We start from the raw sequence: 12,544 nt of genomic DNA, 5'->3' as shown, positions 1-12,544 counted from the left end.
TTTTTTTTTTTTTTTTTTTTTTTGGCGTTTATCCAATCAAAGGTGGTGATAGTTGGCGATGTGATAGAATGGCCAACATTTTAAGCAAATAAAGTAAGATAACAAAAAACAAAGACAAAAGATGAAACATTTTGAATCTTTTGCAAAGACTTATGGTGCCAAAAGCTAAAACCTCAAATTACGTATCCAATAAATCTACGAGGGGAAAGTGAAGAGAATAAATTAATTAGTGAAAGATACACACGCAATATCTTTTTGAAAAGAAACCATTACAGATTTGTCTTTTTCTTTTTCTATTTCCTTTTCCTTTTCTCTAAATAAATCAGACCTCATTTAGAACTTGTCAAATCCATGTAATTGCTTAAAAACTGGAAACTCCAAATTTATATATATGCCTCCAAGGAACACAAACCTAATCAACGAAGACTAGAAGAATGTGATCAGTAGTTTACCCACCCAATTCAATTCAATTCAATTCACGAGAAACTAACATTATATTGAACAGATATTATAGGGCGTTATTATCAAGAGACAACAAATTCAAATGGTGGACTAACTCCAAGACAGTGGTGGCGGGTAGTTAACATACCCAACACTCTTCATACAATTGGGGACTCATGACCTATTTTCAAAGCAAGAAAAGGTTCCTTTCTCTTTCTAAAAATTCTGGTTTCATACCATCCCACCGTTCAAACCATCGATATATTCTCTTTTTATCTTTAGGGGGAAGAAAAAGGTTGGAAATGATTGGGAGTGGGGGATAGTTTTGTCCCACGCAACCAATCATCCATCCCCCAAACAGAATAAAATAATATGACCAATTCATTCACTCAGATAATGTCCTTTACCTGGGATTGATTGGGAGAAGCGCTTTGCCTTTTGCCCCCACAAGAATATGAGACCCCAATTGTCTCTCTGCATCCATTGACAATGGTTAATATTCTTCACATTCTTAAACCAATTCAAATGGATTGAGGAAAGAACAAAAGCAATTCTCCTCAGAAAGAAAACCTACTGTTGTTCTGTGTCTACATTCTATGTGTTGCCTACACGTGACAACAAAGAAGAAACTTCTTTGCATTTTATTCGAGTAGTCCAGGGTACATGTACCCGTTGCTACAGAAAAGAATAAAGAACGTGAAAATGGAAGCAGCGAAGAACTATGAATCATCTTCTTTCTTCTTCTTTTTTTTTTTTTTTTGAAATGAAGTACGTGGGAATCCCCACTTACCTCACAAAAATGGAGGTGAGGATAAGGAAAAAAATTTAACTGGACGTCAAATTTGACTAAACCATCTACCTGCTTAAAGCAGAGCAGCTGCTGCAGCAAAGGTTGTTCCCAGGACGGCGGATAAATGGCTCTGTACCGACTTGGGTTACCTTCAAGAATCATCATCATCACCACCCGTGTGTGCAAATGGCCTCGATTTTTTAAGGCCTGCACAAAGAATGTTAAAATGTTGCTTCCTAGACGTTAAATTTTGTATCACTGCTCCCAGAAGATTAATCATCAAATTCATCTATGGCTTCTTCCTTCGTGTGTTGTTAGAACCCACCATTAGTGAAGAATAAGATTAGCTATGTCAGGCTCTCATATGCTGCTGTACAGAAATAGAGGCAAGGCCCAGCTTCAGGCCCATTGTGATGCATTAAACTATTGGTTCATCCGGCCCCAAGAATGTTGGGCCTCTGATTTTGAGACGCTTTGACCCAATCTCCATAGAGGGAGGTAGCCGTTTGGGCTTTTTAATCATATCATGCTGAAACCTTTCCCTCCTGTGATTGTCGAGTTCATGGACGCGCTGTCTATTTACTAGTTTCTCGTCGATGAATCTCTTGTACTTCGCAGAGATGGGAATGGTCCCTTTGCTAGATTTACCGATCGCATCACTTGCAGAGTCTTTATAAGTAGGGTAGAATTTACAACGTGATTTGTCAGTTCCACGATAATCCCTTGGCGTTAGTTGCTCAGAATTCCCATTTGTTTGGAGTCTCTTCAGTCTTTTGCGGCCATCCTGCAATAATGATGAACATATCCCAAATTTAAGAGCTGAAACTTTTAGTGCAACTATGGCGACAGGAAAGCAAGTTAATCAAGTAGATCTTGGCCATAATAGTAAGAGATATTTCATTATTTTCAAGTATTTTCTAAAGAATGCATGATGTTCAATAATTAACGCCTTTTTGTACACAAAAAGCTAAAATATTCAAAGCATATAAAAAAATTTAAGACCCCAAAGAAAAAAGACAAAAAGTACATTTCCAGTTGGCACAAGTTTAGAGAAATCGTCATAAATTAATTTTCAGGAAATACACGCAAACAAACCCTAATTTCTCACGTTTAAGCTCGAATTTCAGGACAAATCAGTTATGACAGATTACAAAACGGCTAACAGTACCTGGCCAGCAAAATGCTTTAAAGATGTGGCATCGCTCCCTGTCTTTTTATCTAGCTTCAGAGGGCGACGCTTAACCCTAAAAATTTCTGCATCAGAATCATCACTTTCTTGTTCTAATATTGTGGTGATTTCCAATGCACGTATATTGCCCGGAGATGTACTCGAGCAATTATTAGGCGATGATTCAAGTGCACAGACAGAAATTTCTGAGGACTGCTCAAAACTTGAATTTCTTTGTACCTGTTAGAGCAAATTATATCACCCATTATTCTTTCATACTTCATGACATGGCTATTCTAAACAAGAACTCACTGTGATGTAAACTATGATTTAGAAAAATGGATAAGTTGAGCTCGAAATCAGATCTTACATGGCTAGTTGTGGACAATGATTCATTGTAGTCTACAACTGAACAAAGAGTTGATGCTTCACAAGAGAGAGAAGGATCTGATGGTTCAGGTCTATGGTTTTCGGTGATGCAACTTAGAGTAGGTTGGCTACAGGAAACACCCTCATTTTCTCCCAAGCGACAAAGAGAAGCAGCAGCAGTAGTAAATTCAGAATTCAACTGCACTTCTATCTTGCAATAAGGAGCGTATCCATCCACATCAGCTCGTTTAAATGAATTTAACATAGGATAAGAATATAATTCTTCATCATTATAAGTTTGTTCATGAATCTCATCCAATGTTCCACATTCCTGCTCAAATTTTTGAGCTGCAGATTCCATTTCTAAAATATCCTCACACAAGAAGAGTGTCCGGTTGCTACCACATGAGAAGTTCAGAGATTTGATATCTGGTTGGGAAATCAAGTAATCAGTAACAACCAAAAGCATAAATCATAGAACGTGTTCTATAACATTACACATGGAAAAATGAATTAACTAGTACTTTAAACTACAAATTTCCCGAAAGAAAATACTTTCTGCAATTAACTCGTGATTCAACAGATGAACACAGCCAAAGGCAAGGAAAAATATTTGTGATGCATCCTTGATAATACCAGTGATTTCTAAATTCAACATGATATTGGCACAAAAATCAATTAAATCAGCAAGTGAGATGAGCATACCATGACGAAGACACACTGGATGTCCAGAACAACTGCAGTTAATATATGATATATAGCAGTCACGTTTGCATAAGCTGCAAAGGATGGTTCCATGGCAATTTGGTGAAATGCCAGTGCACGTTCTCGATTTCATCAAAGCCCATCGAGCACGATGCTGGAAGTGAATCATACTTACAAAAGAAGTCTTAACAGAATAATGAGAGTCTAACTCTACAGACGCATAATGTTGGTCCTCAAATTCTGAATTTGTGTAGAGAAGCATTGCTTCTTTACATAGAAGCTCTTCATGAGGAATTAGAGGCATCCTGTTTAGAAGAGCATACCGCTGGCTGGCAACAGCTCCCAAAGGAAACCAATCACCCATTGCAAAGTTTACTGCTTCACCACAATTGAAGCCTGTGCGTTTTAAGGGAGGGGGGAAATTAAAAGGACAACAAATATTCAGCAATCATAATAAATGAAAATGACTCAAAAAAAAAACATAGTCTAGAATTACCTACCATGACTGAATCCAGCATGATATGCTCTGGGGAAGGTAATTACATACTCCCCAGGTTGCTGGACAGCTCTGTATACAGGCACCTCATGATCCAACAAAATATTTGGTGGAAACAATGTTGTTTTCCCCAGAAGAACATCAAATGCTCCATCCTCTCCACCAGTGGATAAGATATCGCTGGTGTATACATGCTCCCTGACCACATTTTCAAACTGCAAAGCTGCTTGACCAGGAATGCCATACCAAGTTTTAGATGCCCCACAATGATGATAATTAATACTGCAAGAAGTAAATAATTAACTTGGTGAAGGACTAGCATGAGATAGAAGGTGTCACTTCATAAGCTCAAAACTATCAACATAAACCGAAAGGGTGCCAAATAAAAACTGACAAAAACCTTATAATATAGACCAAAAATGTCTATCTTTTCCTAAAATGATAAAATAAATACACCTACCTGTATAGATAATGATCTTCCACATGCCAAGCAAACATACTGAACAGCATTCCAATATAAAGCATGGGGTCCGTGACTCCCTGTTATAGGTACCAAAAAATATTCATTAAAGCATGAAGTGCTGGCATCGGATGATGGCGTGATAGATAAAGCAACCACCCTACCGGTATTGGAGTTTCCAGAAGGCGCAATATGGACTTGGGTAGCCGTGAAAGATTCTGGAACATAATGCAATACACAAGAATAAGCTGACGTTTTAGAAGACAAACAAATCAACATCTTAAAATGTCACTTCTAAGTTCTAAGACGTGAAATTCTTGGTTGACTATTATTATTTTCTTATAAAAAATATATTGCTGAAGTTCATAGTAAAATGCAGAAGCATGCAATTCCTTTTCCAAATATGGTCTACAAAAATATGGGTACTCAAAAGCTAACGAGCATAACAAACATATAATTACAATGTACGCATTTTTCATTCTTAATCTGTTAAGCTTCCCTTTTCCATTTAGCTCACATAAAGAAAGAGAAAAACCTTTAAATTCCATTTACTTGTCCCAAGCTCATCAGTTGGAGAAGATGAAAAGGCACTACCATCAACATCGCAAGCATATTCAACACTTTCTGTCTTCCCACTAGCAATTTCACGCCAAAATTCCTTTTCCAAATATGAGGCAGGTAGACATCCAGAACTACTATATCTACGAGCATATATCTTGTTCGCAATTTTTTCAAAATCGCGAAATGTATAGTTCCTAAAATGACAGGTTACGAATTCAGTACCAGAGATATAATCCATATTTCATTTGTACACAAAAAATGCTCACCTGCCACTCATGTAGAAGGTAACCTGATCATCAGTATTCCATTCAGCAAAGCGAAAAGGTTGTACTCTCGTTGTAAACCTGAATCCTGGTTTCTCCTTCATTAATACAGCCCCGGCAGGAACAGAAGCAGCCAGTGGCGAGACAATCTTGCATATGCCTGAAAGTTACAGTTTAGTTACCAAAAGCAATATCAGTCGCATTTCCACCAACACAACGAACAGCAGAACACCAAAAGATGATATTGTGCTAGGAAGGATTGACAAAAAGAAAATGATATCTAGAATGTGCAAACAGTTGAAACAAAAATTCATTAGTCTATTTGTCATTGGTTTGGGATTGGCATCAAGTCTAGCTCTCTCGTAAGAATTCTTCCAATTAATATAATTGCATCATATCAAAAAAGAACTAAATACTTACCGATAAATATCTCCTAAATTGCTTGATGTTTATTGGAAATAATAACAAAAGAATGTCTACATGTAATATTATACATATTTATTTACTTCCAAATTTATTATTGGTTAAAGAAATTCTCAGCAGAAACCATGAGTTAAGCAGTGAAAACCAACTTGGTGTAATACAAATGCGCCAGTTGCTAGAAAACCAACTTCCACAAAGAAAAGTTCAACCACATTAGACATGACTTAAAATTCAACTTACCAATAAATGAAAATTATATCCTAATATGTAAGGATGGAGATTCAATTGTGTGTAAACTAGCCTAAATATTTGCATAACCAACAAAGTCAACGAACTTTGCAGCAACCACAGAAGACTTAGCAAATCAAGCAATAAAACCAAAGATGCCAACAAAAAGAATCCATGTGAAACACTATAATGGGGAGGGTGTCTCCCAGAGGTTCTTTTTACCTTCTTATACTTTCCTTTCTAAAGAACAAGAACAGAGTTGCTTAAATGCCCATAAACAATCGCACTTACAAAGCCCCTCATGAATGAACTTTTTTCTTCCATTTTCTTTTCATACCATGGGCCTTTCAATAAGCTCAAGTGTCAAATTGCAATTTGAAAAGCATTGTCTGACATAATGAGATGAGATAGTGCCGGCATAAATAAACCTCATGACATTTCAATGAATACTTTTGTCCATTCCAAACGACAAAAACCTGTTTGGCTCTTACAATATCCAACTGCGTACTGACCATATTAAGTTATTCACACCATCAATTCTAAGAAGACAGAATGTCCCTTTTTTTTAACTTCTGTCGTTGCATGAAAAAGTCTGGTTGTGTATCATCAATTACATACAAATCTCAACCAGCTATATTCAATAGTGTGCGAATTGCGATCCAATTTTAAAATAGTACTTTTTTTTCCCAAACCAAGTAGTGGGTTCCATTTTTCCATTAAAAATAGTTTTAGAGACATCATTTCATCACACAAAACCAGAAGACAACATAATTTTCCATGAAAATATGTGCATGCACGATAAAGTGAGACTTAAAGATCAAATCAACTTATAAACCAAAATCAAATACGATAACAGGTAAGGCATTTACAATCCAGGGGGTGGAAGCAAGTATCTCACCGTATTTTGAGGCTTCAGGAGCTATCTTTTGCAAATAGATCAAAGGATCCTCAAACTCCTTCTTTGACGGAGAATATACAGGGCATTCTGGAATCTTCTCGGTCCACTCTAAATCATCGTATTCAAACTTATCCACTCTCCTTTTCGAAAAGACATCCCTCTCATTTGACATGCCACTTGAACGAGAAAAAGTTTCTGAATTGCCACCAAGTAATCTCACACCACATGGAGCTGAAGCCCTTAAAGCATCACCTCCACTTCTATTCATCATTTTCTTGACAGCTGCAGTTTTGTTGGTAGCTTCACAATTCCTTAGCTGAAGCCTCTTGCGCTACAGAACATCTAACCCATTTCTGTCCTCTCCCGATGTGCAAATTCTTCCCTCCACCTGTCAAAAGCCAACGTATCACGTTCAGTTATCATCATATAGGAAAATGTAAGTTTAATGAACGAGTAACAGTAACGTACAAGCTCTTCTCCATCTATCAAAACCTTGAAATTGAATGAAATTTGCATTAATTTAAGGAAGTAGCCAGGTTAAAATTTAAAATAGTATCAGCTAAGCAATTTAAAAGCAAAGGAACTCCTGTAAAATAAAATTCTCCAGGCATCAAATTACCACATGAAAACGACGGCAATGCATCTGATCACATTCCAATGCATGCAAACTAGATTGCTACAAATAGGAATACGGATCATAAACCCCAGGCGATCAACCTACTCTATTCCTATGTGGTTTATCTTTGACATAGGGATATCAGGTAGCCACCGGGTAATAACGAGTTAATGATACTATGAAAGTCAAAGAACCGTATCTAGGTCGCGGTAACACTATTCATATCCCTCAACAGAATTTCATCGCCGAGCCGTATATATCAATAATCTTAAAGAAGAATAAAGCATGGTCCTAAAATCGGATAACCGGAAATTTCCAATATCCGCCATAATTACACAAATAACTAGTCGCCGTATCTATTGGCTGAGAAATTTAAACTGATACAACCAATAAAAGTCTCTTGAAATTACCAAGTCAAATCATACACATCAACGAACGTGTAACAATAACCAAGGATTTTAGGATAAATAGCGACGATGACGAAAATGGAGATTTAGACCAATCACTATATAGGGAAGAAAAGATTAAAGCTAAAATAACTAAAATAAGTCAACGGAAACGGAAACGGTATTACAGCAAACTTCTTGGCACAAATCCAACGACGAATTCTCCAATCATACAAATTCGACGACTAGAAATCAACTCTTTGACCTCGTAAAAAACAGAGAGGACAGAGGAAAACAAATAACAAAAATATATTTAGAAAACTACATAAATGATGCAAAACGAGAACAATGTACTAGATCTGAAAAGTAAAACAGAAACGGAAACGGTATTACAGCAAACTTCTTGGCACAAATCCAACGACGAATTCTCCAATCATACAAATTCGACGACTAGAAATCAACTCTTTGACCTCGTAAAAAACAGAGAGGACAGAGGAAAACAAATAACAAAAATATATTTAGAAAACTACATAAATGATGCAAAACGAGAACAATGTACTAGATCTGAAAAGTAAAACAGAAAGAGATAAATTCGTCAAAGTTCAAACCGAAAATAAAATAATTTAATATTCCACAAAAAAAAAAATACAAGAACAATAAATCAAACAAACAAAAAAATCAAAATGCGTACTATCTCATCCCGGAGCTGCGTCTTCTATCTTCACGCCTCCGTCTCCGTTCACTTCACCGTAACAGCACAACCGCAGAACAAAAAAAAAACAATACAATAACAAACACAAACCGGAAATCCAGAAACCGAAACCCTAGATCACAATCCAGGCAGGAGCAGTCAAGTGCAAGGGCGAAAGGAGGAGGAGGCGGACCACATTCTCGAAAGAGGCGAAGAACCAGAAGAAGGAGAGTCAGATTCAGAGATCCAGAGGCTCCGGAGTGGAATCGAAGGAAAGCGACAAGAACACGCAAGCGGCAATAAAGTGAGAATCTCTAAGGCGGAAGACGGCGGTGGTTGGAGGACGTCGAGGACTTTTCCGGCAAGAGGAAAAGGAGATTCACCGGCGAGAGAGAGAGAGAGAGAGAGAGAGAGAAACTGGAGGGAGAGAACAGTAGAAAATGAAAAGAGAGGAGAACAGGGAGCGAAAGGCGTAGAAAACAGATAAAAGTTGCTAGAACAGGATAATTTATACTTTTATACCTCAAGAATATTAAAACGCTTTAATGAGTAAATGTAAAACTAACCCACCCAATCAGTTTTTTTTTTTCTTATTATTTTTTTTTTTTATTATTATTATTAAAAATATATATTTGAGGATAGCAGTTGTTGTTAGGTGGTTCAACCAAACGCCCGAAAAGCCGAAACGCGTTTTTCTCCGTCCGAGTTTCTGTTACCTACCGTTGTTGTTTTTACCTTTTTACCCCTCCGGGACTGTTTTATTTATTATTAATTTCTTTTGTACCTCTCCTAGTGTTTTATGAAATTAATGAGTTGAAAACTAATTTGAATTTATAGTTAATTTCAAAAAATAATTTATATATATATAATTTTATTTTATTTTATGTCATAATTTTTTATTATTATTTATTCTCCAATGAAAATAAAATTTAAAATTTGTAAAAGTATTTTTTTTTTCAACCTTGAGATGGAATCTTTTTGGGATAACATAAATGCAAAAATGTGTTGTAATTTTTTTTTTTTTAACTGTCACATTTGTTTATAAGATTTTGATAAAGTTACCCGTTTTTATCCTTTGTGTTTCGAGTTTTATTTTCAATTAGTTTATAAATTACAAAATATTATATTTTTATTCTAAATTTTAAATTTAATTGTGGCACCAAACTGAACAAGAAGTATATAAATAAACTGATACCATATCCAAATTAAAAATAATATGATGATATGATAATTAAGAAAAATTTATAAAAATAAAAGTTACACGTGAATCAAACATGTATTATAGCACTTTATTATTATCAAAATATAGTTGAGTAATTATAACATTTTTATTATAATTTATGAAGTTTATGACATTAAAAAGAAATCAAGGACCACCTCAAAAATATGGTTTGGATTATAAAATAAAAAATATTAATCGTGTTTAAAAAATGCTAAAAAAAAACTTTTAATGATTTTAATAATATTTTAAATATTAAAAAAATGATAGAACAAAATTATGTTTATTTGAGAAAGAAAACATTAGTATTCTATTTTTAACAAATTATTCCCAAAAACTATAAAAATAACTGAATAAAGGGTAAAATAGTCAATTCACATGGGGTATAATCGAAGAGTTTGTGTCGGATGAAAGAAAGAGAGAAGAAAAGGATTTATTCTTTTCCCCCGTATGAATGAGCCATTTAAATAGAAATATATATATATATATATATATATATATATACATATGGGTCCATCCCCACCGTCCAAACATATCCAATCTGAACGGTCCAGATGTAATCCCACAAGGAGGGCATAAAATCCCACGTGAGTGTTTACGAAAGTTGAAACGGCCCACCCGCAGAGGATTCGTTTCCACCCACCTTCATAAGTTCGTTATATGCTTACGTAACAAAGTCCAATTTTCTCCACCTTTTTCCGCTACTTTCCTCGTAGATTTCGGGGGTAATATAGACTTTTCAGAAGCGCTTTCCTTAAAGCTCGTGAGGTTCTCGAAACACACGTAGGCGCGTGAGTGAGTGACAGAGCATAACGTGGCGTAGCAGCTGAACCCATTGAACACGTGGCAGAAGAATAAGGGGTGATTGGAGATTGATTATGAATTACTGTGGGCGGTGGTTGCCAGAAGAAATTAGCTGGCAGTTTATCGGAGTCGCCCACCGGATGACCGGTTCCACCGGGGCAACTTTACCCGTCGGGAATAACGAAGCCAACTGCCTGTACTGGTATTCGGTAACCTCTCTTTCTTTCATTAATCCCCATTGGTTGGCTTGTGGCATTGTTACTTGGAAGTTGACCTAATGATTATTACTTAATTAATTAATTAATTATCTTTTTTTTTTTCTATTCTCTTTTTGGTCTCCTGCCGTCCTAAATTCGGCTCCGGTTGACTTAGTCAAATTCAACGTTTGCCTTTCACCTTTATTAATGTCAAAATATCAATTATTAAAAATCTCCCTTAAAAATAATTTAGGATATTAATAATACTTTAAATTTATTATAATTTTTAAAACGCGGTATTAACCAAACTATTTATGTATTTAAAATTATAGTTTTTGTAGTTTGAAATTATTATTATAAGTTTGTAACTATATCATGAATTATTAGCTAAAAAAATTAATAAATAAATTGTTTTTTTTTTTAATTTGAGAAATAGAGATGAGATTTGTCTTGGTTGACAGGATGGATCCAATCGCGTGAAAGTAAGGAAATAATAGTACTCGCGCAATTGACAGTACACGTGTGAAGCTCATATTTTCTAGCAACAGAAGGGCGAGTGGATAAAGAAATAACAAAAAGCGCGTGGGTAACGAAAGCAATAACTGCCAAAGGAACAGAGGTTCTGAATTGACGAAAAAGCCAAGCAAATGGTACGAAATCACATGAAGACCCTTCAGAACATTTCGGGGGCAAAGCGGATAAACTGGGGAGTCCCAAATGTCCTTTATTATTATTTTTTAATTAAATAATAAAATTTGTGGGTGGGACCCACGTCCGTTTTTGGCAAAGGCTGAAGCTGAATTCCCATTTGGTATTATTTTTTTTTTTTTTTTTGGGTTAAATTAAATTTTCCTTTTTATATAAAAATAATAATTTCACATAAAAAATAGGCTTTAAATTATTTTGGTATTTAACCTTATATTAAAACTTGAGGGTGAGTCGAGTTGGTGACCTAATTGTTTCGAGTAGATGTCACAATCCAACCCTCTATTCTTAGGTTGAGTCGGGTCGGATTGAGCTGAGTTGGATTGGTGACCTAAATGTTTCGAGTAGAGTTTACAATACAACTATCCTTTATTGGACTGAGTGGTGAATGGTTAACTTTTTAAACAATCATATTTATTTAGAATATATGTCATATTACTAACTAAAATTTTGTACCACTCAAATATTAAACATTTATTATTATTGATCTTTAAAAATAACTTTCGTAGTATCTATTTGGATATGTTTTAGTGCATGTGGTGAGTTGGGTGCCACTCCCTAAGTAATGGAATTAATTATTATGCAATAATTAAACACTCTAATTAATCCATAATGGAACTCCATTTATTGGCATAGCTTCAAAAGTCCTCTTATTAGCACTCCATTTATTATTATAATTTATTTGTTTTTTAGTTAGTTTTTAGTCGGAGAGGTCGTGATTTCAGTTGGACAGGTTGAGACGTCTTGTTAAGACTCAATCAAATTGTTCGAGTTGTTTTGAATTGAGTTGGTTCGTTGTTAGGTGTAAAATACTATTTTATTTATTTTTAAAATTTTAATTAAAATTTGTGACTTATTTTCAATATATATTTTCGAAAATTAAAGCAATTAAAAATTATTTTAAAGAGTTAAGGATTTAGCTCATGCTGTTTGAAGAAGCTAGTACACGTTTGAGTTAGGTACCCGACCAATATTAATAAATTGACACGTAAAATTAGAAAAAAGATAAAGGGGAAAATTAAAGTTATATGCTTTTCTAAAAGTAAAATATAGACCCTTCAAATTGAAACTCAACCCTACTTTCAATTTAAAAAATACGCAAAAAAAAAAAAAAAAAAAAAAAA

General features: G+C 35.0%; 1 protein-coding gene across 4 annotated transcripts; it reads right to left on the bottom strand.

The window, feature by feature from the left end:
- Nucleotides 1-527: 527 nt before the first annotated feature.
- On the bottom strand, nt 528-9,020 carry LOC111430200 (lysine-specific demethylase JMJ706-like). Of its 4 annotated transcripts, none has more exons than XR_002708304.1 (12): nt 8,496-9,020; nt 6,803-7,190; nt 5,257-5,413; nt 4,965-5,184; nt 4,594-4,647; nt 4,430-4,509; nt 3,974-4,251; nt 3,474-3,869; nt 2,770-3,197; nt 2,400-2,639; nt 1,016-2,015; nt 528-915 (listed from the first exon to the last, which is right to left on the bottom strand). XR_002708304.1 is itself a non-coding variant. In XM_023066400.1 (11 exons), exons 2-11 carry the CDS (start codon nt 7,071-7,073, stop codon nt 1,650-1,652), a joined length of 2,490 nt encoding a protein of 829 aa, XP_022922168.1. In that variant the 5' UTR covers nt 7,074-7,190; nt 8,496-9,020; the 3' UTR covers nt 932-1,649. The 4 variants fall into 4 exon arrangements, 1 of the variants encoding a protein (XP_022922168.1); XR_002708318.1 differs by having other exon boundaries at nt 1,301-2,015; XR_002708312.1 differs by lacking the exon at nt 528-915 and having other exon boundaries at nt 932-1,116; nt 1,301-2,015.
- Nucleotides 9,021-12,544: the final 3,524 nt, after the last annotated feature.

The sequence above is a fragment of the Cucurbita moschata genome, unplaced genomic scaffold, assembly GCF_002738365.1.
Source record: "Cucurbita moschata cultivar Rifu unplaced genomic scaffold, Cmos_1.0 Cmo_Scf00001, whole genome shotgun sequence".
In the NCBI taxonomy this organism is placed as follows: domain Eukaryota; kingdom Viridiplantae; phylum Streptophyta; class Magnoliopsida; order Cucurbitales; family Cucurbitaceae; genus Cucurbita; species Cucurbita moschata.
The sequence above is the reverse complement of the archived record's forward strand: the minus strand, read 5'-3'. Positions and strand labels throughout refer to the sequence as shown.

Bases quoted from the DNA above. Each gene is read 5' to 3' on its own strand.
- LOC111430200 (XM_023066400.1), bottom strand. From the start codon at position 7,073: ATGATGAATAGAAGTGGAGGTGATGCTTTAAGGGCTTCAGCTCCATGT. The intron at 4,648-4,964 runs GTTTTTCTCTTT...ATTATGTTCCAG, and splicing joins CAAGTAAATGGAATTTAAAG to AATCTTTCACGGCTACCCAA. The intron at 2,640-2,769 runs GTAAGATCTGAT...TTGCTCTAACAG, and splicing joins CATTGTCCACAACTAGCCAT to GTACAAAGAAATTCAAGTTT.